This window comes from Staurois parvus, unplaced genomic scaffold (genome assembly GCF_062004578.1).
Source record: "Staurois parvus isolate SC_StPar_1 unplaced genomic scaffold, SC_StPar_1.0 ptg001221l, whole genome shotgun sequence".
Taxonomy (NCBI): Eukaryota; Metazoa; Chordata; class Amphibia; order Anura; family Ranidae; genus Staurois; species Staurois parvus.
The window spans coordinates 506,545-523,584 of NW_028319017.1; the positions used below are offsets into that span (position 1 = coordinate 506,545).

The window sequence follows — 17,040 nt, forward strand, 5'->3', positions numbered from 1 at the left end:
TTCTGAACAATGTCTGGAACGAACCATTTTCCTCAGAATTTCAGAGAGAAATGCACTGTAACCAGCATGTCCAACATTTGCTGCCTTCCTTCCTTAAATAAGGGCAATAATTGCCACCTGTTTTTCAAAGAATGAATGACCTCACTAATAGAACTCCACACTGCTATTATTTTGAACACGCCCCTTTCAATGAGTGATTCAATGACACAGAATCAGCAGCATGCATGTCATGACTGTTGGGTCTGTTGGATTTCTATGACTCTACTACACCTGCTAGGAAATTATTTGCCATGTAGAAATATCATTTCTACCAAAAACAGTGATTGATCCGGTTAGTGATGTCTGACTGCTATTATTTTGAACACAACTGTATGTGAGCGTTTTTTTGTGTGTTTTTCATCATTCTATCCAATATTGGAATTAGATGCTAATGGGTCACGTGATGCTAGTCTCCGCCTTCGGGTGGATTTGATACAGCCCACTGTCATCATTTACTAGCCTATACAGGAGAGGCGCAGACTCTTGAAGTGTTGGCTCTGAGGAAGAGGCTGTGTCCTCGAAACGCGTTAGCCAGTTGGTCTTCCAGGGTTCCATCGTATGGACTCAGATGCTGTTTGGATCATACATCTTGTTCAGTTTGACATACCTGTGTTTTTATGTCCATTGTGAGTATGATACTTACTTTGTGCTTTCAATAAACATTTTAAACGATAATGCACTAGGTCGGTGCGCCCTCTTTTCTGTTTTCCCATTTGCATTTGGTGAATTTGGACCACCCCGGTCTGTTGAGGGCAGCAAGAAGTGTATATTCTAGAACATTCTTATTGGTTCCACTGAGTCCATTCCCAGTGCAGGAGAAAAGTTGTCACGTACCTGATGGGAGAATGAATTGACGAGGTCGGCCTCACTTGTGTCACTAGCCCTGACCCCGCTGAGGTTGGAACAGAGGGAGTCTAGGGACCAGGGGGACAACAGCGCCAGTGGTTGTTGTTTGCAGCTCTTGCAGATGATCCTCTGATTTAGGCACCGTAATAACAGACAGAGCAGGTTCTGGGGGTTGCCAGATGTGCAGCAGAGCAAGGTAGGTAGAAAGGACAAGAGACTGGAGCAGGGTCATAGGATAGCCAGGGTCATCAACAGTCGGGCAGCGCGGTGCAGAATCAGAAGGAAAAGCCAAGGTCAGGAGCAGAGCCGAAGTCAGGAACCGGTAGCAGGAGAGTAATCGAAGTCGGGTCAGGAACAAGCCAGATTGGTAACGGAGGAATCGTACAGGAACAAGCAGGACACGGGGGGAGCTAAAGACCAGTCAGCACTGAACCTGAGCAGAGGCGCTCCTTAAATGGGCCGTCTGGCGCCAATCTTTGCCGTGCGTGTGCACGCGCGCGATCACGCGTTCCTGCGCGCATGCGCACAACCAGCAATTCTTCTGCAGGAATTCCTATGCGCATGTGCGTTCCCGATCGCGATTCTTCTTGCCGAAAATCCCTTAAAAAACTGTTTGCTGTGTTAGAATAAAGACAATAACAAAACATGTACAGAATAATGAAAACTGAATTTTTTCAATTTTTCTTTTTGCATTGTCCATTGTTTTGGCGGTTTTGCTCCCGCACTTTTTCCCTTGGTTCTATCTAAGATTATAAATGTATGAAAGTGATGACAACCTTTTGTCTATACATGAATTTAGCCGATCCTGATGTGGCTAATACCAAGAATGTTAATACCAAATGATAACAACTGTGCAAAAAATAAAGATCCAATTTATTTGCACAGAAAAGAAGATTGCTATTAATCAAATATAACAAAATATAATGTAGCCGGTATATCTTTAAAAGTAGTAATATTACAATCAGGGGCGGACTGACAACTCCTGGGGCCCCCGGGCAATAGGGGATCATGGGGCCCCTGTGTCCTTGCCCAAACTTAAAAAAGCCTATGAAAAAGGTACCAGGGGCATCTCATGGGGCCCCCTACTGGCCCCAGGTCCTCGGGCAGTGCCCAAGTTTCCAAATGGTCAGTCCACCCCTGATTACAATGCAAATACAGAATGTTACCAATACAAAGAGATGAATACAGGAAAGAAAGTTACAGAAAAGAAACAGAATAATACGTTACGCAGACATCCTGATGACTGGGCTTCCAAAGAGAAAAAGGGCCAGAAATGTATTATTTATTTCAGGTACTTATATAGCGCCATCAATGTACGCAGCACTTTACATATATATTGTACATTCACATCAGTCCCTAACCCTCAAGGGGCGTACAATCTAAGGTCCCTAACTCACATTCATACATACACATCAGGGGCGGACTGACCATTTGGAATCTCGGGTACTGCCCGAGGGCCCAGGGTCAGTAGGGGGCCCCATGAGATGCCCCTGGTACCTTTTTCATAGGCTTTTTTGAGTTTGGGCAAGGAGACAGGGGCCCCATGATCCCCTATTGCCCGGGGGCCCCATGAGTTGTCAGTCCGCCCCTGATACACATAATAGGGACAATTTAGACAGGAGCCAATTAACCTACCAGCATGTCTTTAGAGTGTGGGAGGAAACTGGAGTACCCAGAGGAAACCCACACAGGCACAACATGCAAACTCCAGGCAGGTGGTGCCATGGTTGGGATTATGAACCAACAACCATACTACTGCCAGGCGGAAGAGCTAACCATTTAACCACTGTGCTGCCCGATTGCAATGGCATACTTTTATACCCCTTCCATTCCCGGTAGTCACACTCTTCAATACAGTGGTTCTCAACCTTCCTAATGCCGTGACCCTTTAATACAGTTCCTCATGTTGTGGTGACCCCCAACCATAAAATTATTTACCCAGTAATTATAATTCATGAGTGTCGTTTTACCTCCAATACTGCTGCTTTCAACACAGTAGCTGCTTTTAACAGAGTAGCTGCTTTCAACACAGCAGCTGCTTTCTACACAGTAGCTGCTCTTTACACATCGGAAATATGTGTTTTCTGATGGTCTTAGGGGACCCCTGTGAAAGGGTCGTTTGACCCCCAAAGGGGTTGCGACCCACAGGTTGAGAACCGCTGCTTCAATAGGTTCCAGTATTTTGCCATTTCTGTTCAAAGGGGGGGACTCTGTGATTTGTGAAAGATATTGGCCAACTGTAGCTCATCAGATGGAATTTAGGATAGGCCAAAGAAGCATACTTCTTTTGAAGCCAGTTCCCGCAGGAAGATCTATGACAATACTTCCTAGGAGTGACGACTACAGGGCTTATTCAGCCAGGTGGCCATACTGCCATAAACCCCCTACAGGAAGGCTTCCAAAGGGGGGGTGTTGAGGTGATGCAACAGATGGTAAATAAGTTGCAGGAATTGAGATTTTTACCCCTATCAGAAGTACACAATAATGTTAAAAATTATTGTAGGCCCAAAATGTCTGTCACAAGATGCACTGTTGACAGGGCATTTTTTGATATTCAGAACAGTGCTACTTTAACTGGTAATTGCTCGGTCATGCAACAATGTACTGATCATTTTTTTCACATAAATAAAGCTTTCTTTTGGTGGTATTTATTCACCACGGGTTTTTTTTAAATTGTTTGCTGTATGAAATAAAAACTTCATAAATTGTGAAAGAAAAACCCCTCTTTCTTTAGTTTCTGTTATAAAATATTGTAAACAAATAATATTTCTTCATATATTTAGGCCAAAATGTATTTTGCTACATTTCTTTGGTAAAAAATAACTCAAATCGCTGTATATTATTTAGTCCAGCCTTTCTCAACCAGGGTGCCCAGGCACCCTGGGGTGCCTCAAGGTTTCTTCAGGGGTGCCTTGACAAAATGTCTAAAACTTGCCCAAAACTTGTATACAAGTCAGCGGATGGAGATCAGGACTTCACTGCCTGGGACCTGGAAGCTAGTGGAGATCACTGGAGTAGTGGTGCCTACTATACCAGCCTTCTCAACCAGGGTGCCTTGAGGTTTCTTCAGGGGTGTCTTGGAAAATTAGCCAGCGAGTGGAACAAGCCATTTAGTTACACAAAGCCACAGGTTTTCATTGTGCACCATTATGACCCTCTAGCCGCCGGCGTCCTGACAAACAATGACATCATCAGTTGATAAGGAGGATGACAGCTGCTTGCACAGCATCTTAGTTTGACCCTCCCCCGCCCCTCTCCATCAGTGCTGGGGTCACATTAGCTCAGTGATGGAGAAAAAATGAGGGAGAAGAGAAACATTGGAATACTAGTCAGTACCAGTGTGCAAAAGTGTATTTGCTTTGAAAGAATAAATCACCTCCAATGTTGGGTGTCCTACATGTGTGGATGTTGCTGCGTTATATAAAACTATTAGAATAGCTTTTCACATTGTAGAATTTGGTGCCCTTTTAAAATTATGGACAGTCTTGAGGCACCCCATTTTAGAAGACTGTGCTTAATTTGAAAGGGTGCCTTGACTTAAAAAAGGTTGAGAAACACTGATTTAGTCTGTAGGAAAGAGTCTACAAATGATGGGATATATACAGTATTTGAAAATTGACCAATCCTGATGTACCCCTGGTTTACATCTGTACGGCCGTGCGGGCTGCGATTTCCTTTGGCACTAGAGCCATTCATGGGAATGGACTCCTGTGCCCCAGGACACGCAGGGAAGAAGTCCCTGCACTACTTGGGAAATCGCAGCGTGCACGAGAACAGAGGTTCCCAGTACGGTTGCGATTTCCAGTGTGGACAGCATGCCATTAGAATTAATGGCACCCGCCCGCGGGTCCCGCATTCCTCTGTGCGGGTGGTGCGGTTGCAGGTATTTGTACGGGTCCCCCATTCCTCTTTAGATCTTTATATTACTAGCAGGAGGAAGGAGGTCCCGATTCCTCTATATAGATCTTTATATCACTGGAGTTGTCACCGGCAGGAGGAAGGAGGTCCCGATTCCTCTATATAGATCTTTATATCAGTGGAGGGATCACCAGCAGGAGGAAGGAGGTCCTGATTCCTCTATATAGATCTTTATATCACTAGAGGGGTCACCAGCAGGAGGAAGGAGGTCCTGATTCCTCTATATAGATCTTTATATCACTGGAGGGATCACCAGCAGGAGGAAGGAGGTCCTGATTCCTCTATATAGATCTTTATATCACTAGAGGGGTCACCAGCAGGAGGAAGGAGGTCCTGATTCCTCTATATAGATCTTTATATCACTGGAGGGGTCCCCAGCAGAAGGAAGGAGGTCCTGATTCCTCTATATAGATCTTTATATCACTGGAGGGGTCCCCAGCAGGAGGAAGGAGGTCCCGATTCCTCTATATAAATCTTTACAGCACTAGAGGGATCACCAGCAGGAGGAGGGAGGTCCCGATTCCTCTATATAGATCTATATATCACTGGAGGGATCACCAGAAGGAGGGAGGAGGTCCTGATTCCTCTATATAGATCTTTAATTAGGTCTAATTTAGAATACTGTATCCAGCTCTGAAGGCCTTATTTAGAAAGAGATATTAATAAGATAATACAAGTTTAGAGGCAAATGGTAAAAGGGTACAACATATCAGGAGAAACTGCAGGAACTTAATCTATAAAGTATTGAGCAGCCATTCTACACCAGGGTTTTGTGGAACCCTAGCCTTTCCCCAGAGGTTGCTTGGGATTCCTTCAGCTGTGAATGATTAACCTCCTATTTGATGATGTCTGCATAGTTAGGGGACCATTGCCACCTGGAATAGTCAGCTGCTGGACACCAATTATATTTTTAGTTGTCTGTAAAGGTGTCTGTAATGGAACCGACCCAGACTGCGCTTGAGTACTTCTGTTAGAATACCTCTTCCCTGTCTGAACACAAGACAACAGACACCACAGCCGACCATACAAGACTAGCCGACACCAGTCTTGAAGTAAACCAGGAGGTAGACTACTTTATTTGAACACAAATACAAGATATATACATTCAGGGGATAATCCCCCCTCCCTGCATAATGACACAGGGTGGGACAATCTACATTTAGTAACAAAAGACACCCAGGTATTCAAACTTCACACCAGCAGACATCAGGAGGGAGGGCTGCTGGAGACACCCCCCCACTAAGCTAATACACATAAACATATACATCCCATAATAGTTTGCTCCCAAGCAAGACAAACAATGGGATGCAGCCACATGACATTAAACAATCAACAACTCCCCACCCCAATATTAGCACAGATCACCCTGTACCCCTAACAGGCACAGGGTGATTTACACATAAGAGGGATATGGGGAGCTGAGACAGGGGTCTTCCCACCTCTACAAAGTGAGCTGGGTTCCATGGGCCCCCCACTCAAAGTGACTCCCGTCACATATCTCCCCTTTTGGCAGGGGGATAACACAGGAGGAGACCCCAGACGAATTGTCTCTGAAGTTAGTCTGTACTTCCAGTCCCCCTATGCCAGCACCCACACAGTACCCCAAGCAAATTGTGCCACACAAAGCATTACTCACCCAGCCAACCTCTGCCTCTCTCGTAGAACATATCTGGGGAGAAGTACGGACTGGTCCTTCACCCTGATGTCCTCACATCCCCCAGTGTTCGCAAAGTAAGGCTGACATCCTCCTGTCCCAATACCAGACCCTTTTCTAGGGTTGTGTCAGTGGAGACCGAAGTCCCATCCATGGAGCTTTGATATTTTCCCAAACCATTGGGTATTATAATGTGTTTATGTACACTAAAGTTCATTTAATTTTTTGTTTCCCTGCAAATTTGCATTTCATAAACAGCGGTGCAAATAACATGTGACATAAAAAATTGCAGCCACCATGTTATTCTCCAGGGACTCTGCTTTCAGAAAATATATGAAAATTGTGAAAAATGTGAAAATTGGCCCGGGTAGCAGGTGGTTAACCTCCCTAGCGGTATTCCCGAGTGTAGCTCGGGGTAAAATGTCAGTACCAAAAGCAGTAACCCCGAGCTACACTCGGGCTTACCATGCGGCGCTGCTCAGGGAGTCCCTGCAGAGCTTACCTTGTCCTTCGCTCCCGAGATGTCCCCCCCTGCAGCGTCCCCGGCCACCTCCTCCAGCCGATGCCGGCATCTGACTTCCGTGTTCCTGTCCCTGTGACGTCGGGACGTACAGGCGCCGGCGCCGGCGGGAAATTTGAAAATTTTAAAAAATGTCATTTTTTTCCAAACACATTTTACATAGTATAACATTCCTGTATCAAACCATTTCACATACATTGTGTCCCGAGTGCTTTGTCTGGCGCCCTGCCTGCATTTTTACTGTTCTTTCTGCCTGGAAACTGAGAAACGTCCATGGCGTCCAAAAAGCGTCCCTTTAGGTCAGACGCGGTTTTAGACCGGCTAGAGAACAGCGATAGTAAATCAGAACCACTTGCAGAATTGACTGATAATGATTTGTGGGGGAAATTCCTCATCAGACACTGAAAACGATTCTGCGACTTTGCTCAGCGATGTGCGAACTTGGCGCTCTATTTCAAATTTCAGTGTTTTTGGTTTGATTATATTATTGAATTAAATGTATTATTATTATATTATTATTTTTTATGATTATTTATTAAATTATAATTTATGATTTCGTGTTTCAAGTTTTATCATCCCCGGGATGTTTACTAGACTCTTGTTCGGACAGATTTCAGTGAGTTATTCCTAAAAATTACAGCCTACAATAAAAAAACTAAATATTTCCATGCAAAATAATGGTACCGATTTCAGCACCAAAAATCTGAAATAATCAGACCGCCAGGGAGGTTAAAGAGATAAAACATAGAGAAATTGGCATGTATTGCAGAGATGTACCACATATACTTTTTGTTTTGCCTTGGCATATGTTTTAATGATTTTTTTTTCACTCTATGCTGGATAAAATGTTGGTGTTTTCAATATGCCTGGAGCTCCAGATTAAAAAATATTTGATCTTATGGTTATGCCTCCTAATATCTTGTCAAAATAATGGGAAGTAACCTCTAAAATACTCAACTGTTGCTGTCTTTCCCACAGCTGATCTGACTCCATTGAGAGTGACGGTAACCGTCAGCATCAACCAAGACGCGCATTTAGAGGCCAAAGTGATAAAGCCATCAAATGCAGATATTATGTGGAAATATAATGGTAAGGATAGGAGGAGGGGCTAATGTGAATCTATATATTGGCAAGAATATGGTGGAACCCAGAAAAATGTTAGTATTGCTCAGGGCTGATGTTATAAATATACTTGTATAATATGTATTTAAGTAGTTATCAATGAGTCCATTAGGTATTTGTAGGACGCCTTGTTCTTCTGTTCCCCCCCTTATTGTTGTAACAAAACAGACTATCAAGCATCAGGATATCAGAGGACATAGAAAGATACAAAGCGTTGTTTATAAACATTGATCAGACAGGAGAAAGAGAGCTACAATGTAACATTGTTTATAAACATTGATCAGACAGGAGAAAGAGAGCTACAATGTAACATTGTTTATAAACATTGATCAGACAGGAGAAAGAGAGATACAAAGTAACATTGTATATAAACATTGATCAGACAGGAGAAAGAGAGATACAAAGTAACATTGTATATAAACATTGATCAGACAGGAGAAAGAGAGATACAAAGTAACATTGTATATAAACATTGATCAGACAGGAGATAGAGAGATACAAAGTAACATTGTATATAAACATTGATCAGACAGGAGAAAGAGAGATACAAAGTAACAATGTATATAAACATTGATCAGACAGGAGAAAGAGAGATACAAAGTAACAATGTATATAAACATTGATCAGACAGGAGAAATAGAGCTACAATGTAACATTGTTTATAAACATTGATCAGACGGGAGATAGAGAGATACAAAGTAACATTGTTTATAAACATTGATCAGACTGGGGATAGAGAGATACGAAGTAACAATGCTTATAAACATTGATCAGAGGACATATAGAGATACAAAATAACATTGTTACTTTTGTATAAACTCTGTTTTCTTCATCTGCAGATCAAAGGGATAAGCTTCTACCTGCATACTGTATAGCAGGGGTCTCCAAACTACGGCCCTCCAGGTGTTGAGGAACTGCAAGTCCCATGAGGCCGTGCAAGACTTTGACAGCAACAGGCAAAGCTCCCAGAGGCAGTGGCATGATGGGACTTGTAGTACTTCAAGAGCTGGAGGGTCATAGTTTGGAGCTGTATAGTGTCTGTTAAAGTAACCTGATGTGTAAAAATGTTATTATTATTATTTTTTACTATTTAACTCCTTATTAATCTTGGTTTTGCCCAAATTAGTCCTTATTAAGTTATTCTCCCTTTCTCCCCCTTAAAGAAGAAATAAAGGCAAAACTTTATTTTTTCATTTTGGAGTGGGAGGATTGTAGCCCTTGTCAACTTTCTCTTTTTTTTGCCTTTGTTGTCTCATTAGGGAGATTTCCCTTGACTTCCCCTCCCATAGCCAAAACAGGAAGTGAGAAGAAATCCCTCCAAAGTGAGGGAAATCTATGGTTGTTCTCAGAATTAGTGTCCCTATTTGGAGATTTCCCCTCTTTTCCTGTTCTGTTGACAACCCAAAATTTGGGATTTTCATTCACTTTTACTATTGGTAGTAACAGCAAACATGACAGAGAAGGTGAATCTCCCAAACGGGGGCTCAGGGAGCGATGAAAACCCAACAGGTGTTCTAATCTCTCTTCACTCTATAAAAAAAGCATCTTTAATTGCACTTTAACTCAAATTTTCCCACTTTTTTTTATTTTTCTAACCATTCATATTTAATTTTTTGGTGTAATTTTATACAAAACATACTATAGAATACAATTTACACTTTTTTTTTATCTACAGTGACCATATTTATTTTAAACTAACAAAGCAGAAAAGGTTAGTTTTTGTTATGTTTTTGTCTATAGATAACATAAAAATGTAAATAATTTTTGAAAGATAATATCAGACAATAAAAAGTCTTTTGTGTGTTAAATAATATATGTATAGCTTTGTCATCTTATGCAATGGAAACGTTATTGCCAATTAAACAGCCTCTAACAGAAATGTAAAAAATTGCTCTGGTTTATAGGAGGTGTACAGGGGTGAGAGCTGAAGGAGGTAACATCAGGTAGGAATATTTAGATTGAAAAAGGAGATTCTTCTCTCAATGTTTGCATGCTGTGGAGTCAGCGCTCCCAGTGGTTGATCTTCAGGATTTAGCTCTCCCAGTGGTTGTTTCTCTATAGTCAGCGCTCCCAGCAGTTGGTCCTCCAGAGTTAGTATTTCTAGTGGTTGAGCCTCTGGAGTCAGCACTCCCAGTGGTTGGTCCTCTGGAGTCAGCGTTCTTAGCGGTAGGTCCTCTGGGGTCAGTGCTCCCAGCAGTTGGTCCTCTAAAGTCAGAGCTTCCAGAGGTTGGTCTTCCAGAGTCAGCACTCCCTGCAGTTGATCCTCTGGAGTCAGCACTCCCAGTGGTTGGTCGTCTGGAGTCAGCGTTCTTAGCGGTAGGTCCTCTGGAGTCAGTGTTCCCAGCAGTTGGTCCTCTAGAGTCAGAGCTTCCAGAGGTTGGTCCTCCAGAGTCAGTGCTCCTGGTGGTTGAGTCTTTGGAGTCATCACTCCCTGCAGTTGATCCTCTGAAGTCAGCGCTCCCAGCGGATGGTGCTCTAGAGTCAGCACTTCCAGCAGTTGGTTCTCTAGAGTCAGCTCTCCCAGTGAATGATCCTCTGGAAGCAACTCTGACTCTAGAGAACCAACTTCTTGAGTTGGTACTTGAAGGTGGTTGGTCCTCTAGAGTCAGTGCTTCCAGCAGCTGGTTCTCTAGAGTCAGCACTCCCAGTAGTTTATCTTCTGGAAGCAGAGCTTCTATTGGTTGGTCCTCTGGACACAGCAATTCCAGCAGTTGGTCCTCTGGAGTCAGGGCTCCCAACAGTTGGTCTTCTGGAGTTAAGGCTCCCAACAGTTGGTCCTCTGGAGTCAGTGCTCCAAGTGGTTGGTCCTCTAGAGTCAATGATTTTTGCTAACACATTAACACTTCCATTGTAGGAACGTTTTTCCAGACCACCTACAAGAACGAGATCAGTGACATGATCGCTCGACTTACTCTCCAAAATGTGCAGCTGAGTCAAGCGGGGGTGTACAGTGGCGGGTTTACAGGAGCGACACCCTTGGCCAACGCCTTCTTCAGACTTATCGTACGAGGTCAGCAATAAAGACTGTCATTCCTGTGTACACTGAGCCTCCAGATTTCTACTTTTCTGATATTCTTTTACCTTCTTCTTCCTCTCGTGATGCAGGGTGCCCAGAGAACAAGTGGGGTCTGTCTTGCCAGAAGGATTGCCTTGAGTGCTTAAATGGTGGTGTGTGTCATGACATCAGTGGAGAGTGTATTTGTGCCCCAGGATTCATGGGAACCCGCTGTGAGAAGGGTAAGCCAAGTTCCCTTCAGAATCAAGAAGGGAAATATCATATAGGTGATCCAGGGATACCAAGGATGGTCTTTTGCACATGTAACAATGGCCCCTGAAAAAGCTACTGGATGCTATGCCCCACCCACACAGCTTTCCTAATGGAGGTTTGCTTTGTTGTTGCACCCGGATACCAGATAATCACAGATGGTGACAGACAGATAAACTTTTACTCTGTTAATTTTCTGTCGCAAACAATAGCAAACAATTTCCTCCACTCAGTAGTATCTTATAACATCTTTAACCTCTGCCACAGGCTCATGCAGATTCAGTAAGCCAGACAGTAAGCCAGATTCAGTAAGCCACCTTAAGAATCTCCAATCTCTCCTATGGGATAGTAGCGGACCTCTAAGTCGAGACCGACCATTTGCATTTTTGGACCTTTAGGCCAGGGCAGGAAATTGGCTAAGCAGAACTCTTCTTCAGCTTCAACTTCCTTTTACAGGCAGCAGGCCTTAGAAACATGAATGGAACACCTCTGGAGCTATACCCTACCCAGGCAGCAGGCCTGGGAGACCAAGAGTGGAACCGTCACACACATCATCTGTAGGCAAAGCTTTAGAGGAAAGGACCTTTCTAGAAGGTCTACGCAAATATGTATTCCCTATGCTAGCTCAGATCATAAACCCTTCAGTGATTGGCCAGGGAAAAATACATAGTCAGAACCCACAACATTGTAACTTTCCACACTCCTCAGAATCAGACAGAAGCAAACAATGTCCTTGGCTTTAGGGAAAACTAGGGACACTCCCAGGGGCGGACTGACAACTCATTGGGCCCCCGGGCAATAGGGGATCATGGGGCCCCTGTGTCCTTGCCCAAACTCAAAAAACCCTATGAAAAAGGTACCAGGGGCATCTCATGGGGCCCCCTACTGACCCCGGGCCCTCGGGCAGTGCCCGAGTTTCCAAATGGTCAGTCCGCCCCTGGACACTCCTGTTTATGGCACACAATTTCCTTTTGAACATCCATGGAGACTAAGACAGGGCCTGCTGGGGTGCTGGAAAGGCACAGGTGTGGTACTGGTTAATGGAATTTAAGAGAACTGGTCATGGATGTCTAGACATACACTGAGGATACACAGACCTCAGATATAGGCATAGTGAAGGTCATAGGCAAGGGTTGGTTACAAACAAGCAAAGCAACAAATGGTTTAGCAAAATCAAGAACAAGCCGAGGTCAATAATGTTTAGGTAGCAAGCACATAGATGCTAAGCTTTTATACAAAGATCTAGGTACACGTGTAGGTGCTCTAGGGACTGCAGAAGTTGGTTGGCTTGCACCATTATCCTGACTAGAACTGCAAAGCAGGTAACACCCATAGCTCCCAACTGTCCCTAATTTCGAGGGACTGTCCCTCATTTGGAACAAAGTCCCTCTGTCCCTCCTTCCTCCTCATTTGTCCCTCATTTTGGTATGATCTAAATAGTTGTATATAAAAGGCACAACTTATCTATCAAAAGCAGGGGCGGACTGACCATTCGAGAACTCGGGCACTGGCCGAGGGCCCGGGGTCAGTAGGGGGCCCCATGAGATGCCCCTGGTACCTTTTTCATAGGCTTTTTTGAGTTTGGGCAAGGACACAGGGGCCCCATGATCCCCTATTGCCCGGGGGCCCCATGAGTTGTCAGTCCACCCCTGGTTTAACCAATCATTTTTTGTATAATTCTCCTTCAAGGAAGGGGGGGGGGGAGGCATGGCAAGGGTGTGTGTCCCATGCAAACATAGTGTTTCTAATAGGTGTTCTTCATTCTCATCTCATAACGTTGAGAGGTATGAACACCTAAGGCCAGGTTTTTAAATTGTTTATACTTGCTGAAGTGTTTCAGCTGTTTCAGTGTTTCAGCGTGTTTCACTGTCAGTGATAAAAGGCAAGTATACCTACTACCCTATCAACAAAGTGTTTCTAACTCAGTGGCAGCACAGTGGCTAAATGGTTAGCACTCCTGCCTGGCAGCGTTAGGGTCATTGGTTCAAATCCCAACCATGGCACCACCTGCCTGGAGTTTGCATGTTCTCCCTGTGCCTGCGTGGGTTTCCTTCCACACTTCAAAGACATGCTGGTAGGTTAATTGGTTCCTGTCTAACTTGGCCCTAGTATGTGTATGTATGAATGTGAGTTAGGGACCTTAGATTGTACGCCCCTTGAGGGTTAGGGACCTTAGATTGTACACCCCTTGAGGGTTAGGGACCTTAGATTGTACGCCCCTTGGGGGTTAGGGACTGATGTGAATGTACAATATATATGTAAAGTGCTGCGCAAATTGACGGCGCTATATAAGTACCTGAAATAAATAAAACCTGAATCCAGCTTTTTTTTTTTACTTCTTAAAGTCTGGGAGGGCTAAAGACTTTGGCAGCTGTTTATTGCTGACTGTACCCCCATTCTGACATTCCTTCTCATTTTCTGTTAATTTGACAGTTGTCAGACATAAGAGGACGTTAAGTTGAATTGGTAACCATTATCCCTGGTACAGAAAAGGATTGGAAATCCACCATATTATAGCTGTCACCAGAACATAGAGTGAACAAAGGGGAGAGGTGCTCTAAGTGGATACCTGTTCCGGACAAATGGGTCCCCCCCCAGCCAGACCCTAGATAGAAAGCTTCACATACACTTCAAGTTGGTTACTCCTTGTTTTTAGTGCCCCCCTCCCCAAACAGGTACATAAAATGAAGTGATACTTGAATGAGTTTCTCTGTTTTTCAGCTTGCAGAGAGGGGAACTTTGGCAGAAACTGTCAGGAGACATGTAAAAGGGATCAGGGCTGTAAGGGACTCACCTTCTGCCTTCCAGACCCCTATGGATGTTCCTGTGGCAGTGGATGGACTGGCGATCATTGCCAAAAAGGTACAGGAACTATCATGATCTCCACTTTGTTCCATATAAGACATTGATAAAGGAAGATGGTCAGTTTCATATATTCTATGTGTGTAGACAATGAATCCGTCTGTGATGAAGACTATGGAATCTTAAAAAGCCTAAAACAAAGATATAGTGATAATGTAAATCTGGATATACTGTAAATCCAACCCAAGGGTAGACTGTATGGCCAGAAGCTTGTGGACACCTGACCATCAGACCTTGCTACGTTGCTAAGTATAGACTTTGGGGTGTTTCCATTGGTTTGACCAGTTTGGTGTTACATAGTTAGTCTGGCTGAAAAAAGACAAAAGTCCATCCAGTTCAACCATTAAAGGTTGAGGAACTGGAATGCCCTGCACAGAGCCCTGACCTCAGCCTTACTGAACAGCTTTGAGATAAGTTGGAACTGAACTTGTGAGCCAGGTCTTCTCATCCAACATCAGTATACATCACAAATGGACACAAATTCCCTCAAACACCTTCTGAAATCTCATAGAAAGCCTTCCCAGAAGAATGGAGAATGTCACAGCCACAAAGGAAGAGCAACCCATAATAATGGCCCTGGTTTGGGAATGGGATGTCCAACAATCTCATATAACTGTGATGGTCAGATAACCTTTGTCCATATAGCATGCCTAAAAATAACAAAATGCTTCACTTTTAGCTTCCCCAGTCAAAATTTGATACTGCTATAATTTAGTACAGAGGTGTTTCTACAAGGATGAATCAAATTTCTGCAGGCGTTCATTTTGTCCAAACTGTCCTGTGTCATACAATGTTGTTTGACTCTCATTTACATACAGAGTGCCCTGCAGGAACATATGGAGCAAACTGTGCCCTGAAATGTGAGTGTGAGAGTGGAGGCTCCTGTAATAGGTTTAGCGGCTGTGTCTGCGCCAACGGCTATCATGGACAGCACTGCGAGAAGTCAGGTAAAATTTCCAGTCACTGTGTGAAGATACAAGTATTTTTTCCAGGTCCCCCAAGTGTCTGTGTGTCATTGCTCTGGGACCCCAAGTGTCAGTGTGTCATTGTTCTGGGACCCCAAGTGTCAGTGTGTCATTGTTCTGGGACCCCAAGTGTCAGTGTCATTGTTCGGGAACCCCAAGAGTCAGTGGGCCATTGTTCTGGGACCCCCAGTGTAAGTGTGTCATTGTTCTAAGACCTCCAAGTGTCAGTGTTTCATTGATCTTGGACCCCAAAAGTCAGTGTGTCATTGATCTAGGACCCCATGTATCAGCGTGTCATTGTTCTGGATCCCCATGTTTCAGCGTGTCATTGTTCTAGGACCCCAGGTGTCAATGTGTCATTGTTCTGGACACTCAGGTGGCAGTGTGTCATTGTTCTGGGACTCCCAAGTGTCATTGATCTAGGACCCCAGATGTCAGTGCGTCATTGTTCTGGGACCCCCAAGTGTCAGTTTGTCATTGATCTAGGACCCCAGGTGTCAGTGTGTCATTGTTCTGGACCCCCATGTATCAGCGTTTCATTGTTCTAGGACCCCCAAGTATCAATGTGTCATTGTTCTATGACCCCAAGTGTTAGTGTGTCATTGTTCTATGACCCCAAGTGTCAGTGTGTCATTGTTCTATGACCCCAGGTGTCAGTGTGTCATTGATCTAGAACCCCAGGTGTCAGGGTGTTATTGATCTAGGACCCCAGGTGCCAGTGTGTCATTATTCTATGACCCCAAGTGTCAGTGTGTCATTGTTCTGGGACTCCCAAGTGTCAGTGTATCATTGTTCTGGGACCCCCAAGTGTCAGTATTTCTTTGTTCTGGGGCCCTCAAGTGTCAGTATTTCTTTGTTCTGGGGCCCCGCATTTAATTGTGTCAGTTTTCTGAGACCCCCAAGTGTGTAATTGTTCTTCACCCTTAAGTGTCAGTGTGTCATTGTTCCGGGATGTCATTGTGACAGTGTGCCATTGTACCAAGCTGGGCCTAGTATGCATATGGGGGAAACTCTATGCAATGTTTATACATTCTTTCTGTAGGATGTGCTACAGCAATAGTGACAGTTACAAAGGAAAAATAAAATCACACAATTTAAATTGCTGGCAAATAAAAGTTCATTGCCAGCTTTTTTTTAAATAAAAAAAACAGCACAGCGACCCCTTCAAAGTTCCTCAACAATTTATAACAGACCCTTAAGGGGTCTTCTATGTATTTTGGGGGACCTTTGGGGTCATGTGCTGTTTTTTGTAAAAAAAAAAAAAGAAACCAGAAGGGGGATGTTATTTTCTGGCAATTTAAAAATCTACTTTTTTTTGTAAATGCCAGTTGTAAAAAATCACTGCTCCTGGCCGTGTGGAATTTGTATGCATTTATTGTACTTGTGCATGTTCCGCAGGACAATTCCCCCCTCGTGTTTTTTTTTATACACCCCCTTGTCTATTAGCCCCCCAAAAATGCATATTTTTAATGGCAGGTTCGGCTTCCATTGACTTCACTGGTTCAAATTTGGGCTGGCATCTGGACATTTTTAAAGTTCATCAAACCTTTCTCAAACCGAATCCAGGAGAGCTTGGCCCGTCACTAATGCCTAACACTGCACAAGAGTACTTTATTATTATTACAAATATCAGTTCATATTTTTACATTTAGGTTATATTTTTTTTTTTATCTCCTTGGCTTCAGATCATCATCCTCAAATCATCAATCTTCCATCTCAGGTGGAGTTCAATCTGGATTCCCCAGCAGTGTTGACATGTGCCGCATCTGGGAATCCCCAACCTGTCCTGGGGAGTATAGTATTGAGGAGACCTGATGGATCGGTCATCACGGTACGGCACGGGTCAGGT

At 43.8% G+C, this 17,040-nt stretch overlaps 1 protein-coding gene across 3 annotated transcripts in view; it reads left to right on the forward strand.

Moving 5' to 3' along the window:
* The window catches only part of TIE1 (tyrosine kinase with immunoglobulin like and EGF like domains 1), a 69,807-nt gene that overhangs the window by 19,453 nt on the left and 33,314 nt on the right, over positions 1-17,040 (forward strand). For all 3 annotated transcript variants that reach the window (XM_089660280.1, XM_089660281.1, XM_089660282.1), the window contains exons 3-8: positions 7,956-8,066; positions 10,954-11,109; positions 11,205-11,336; positions 14,086-14,226; positions 15,045-15,173; positions 16,877-17,022. In XM_089660280.1, coding sequence (XP_089516406.1) covers positions 7,956-8,066; positions 10,954-11,109; positions 11,205-11,336; positions 14,086-14,226; positions 15,045-15,173; positions 16,877-17,022 — 815 coding nt within the window. The remainder of the gene's footprint in view (positions 1-7,955; positions 8,067-10,953; positions 11,110-11,204; positions 11,337-14,085; positions 14,227-15,044; positions 15,174-16,876; positions 17,023-17,040) is intronic.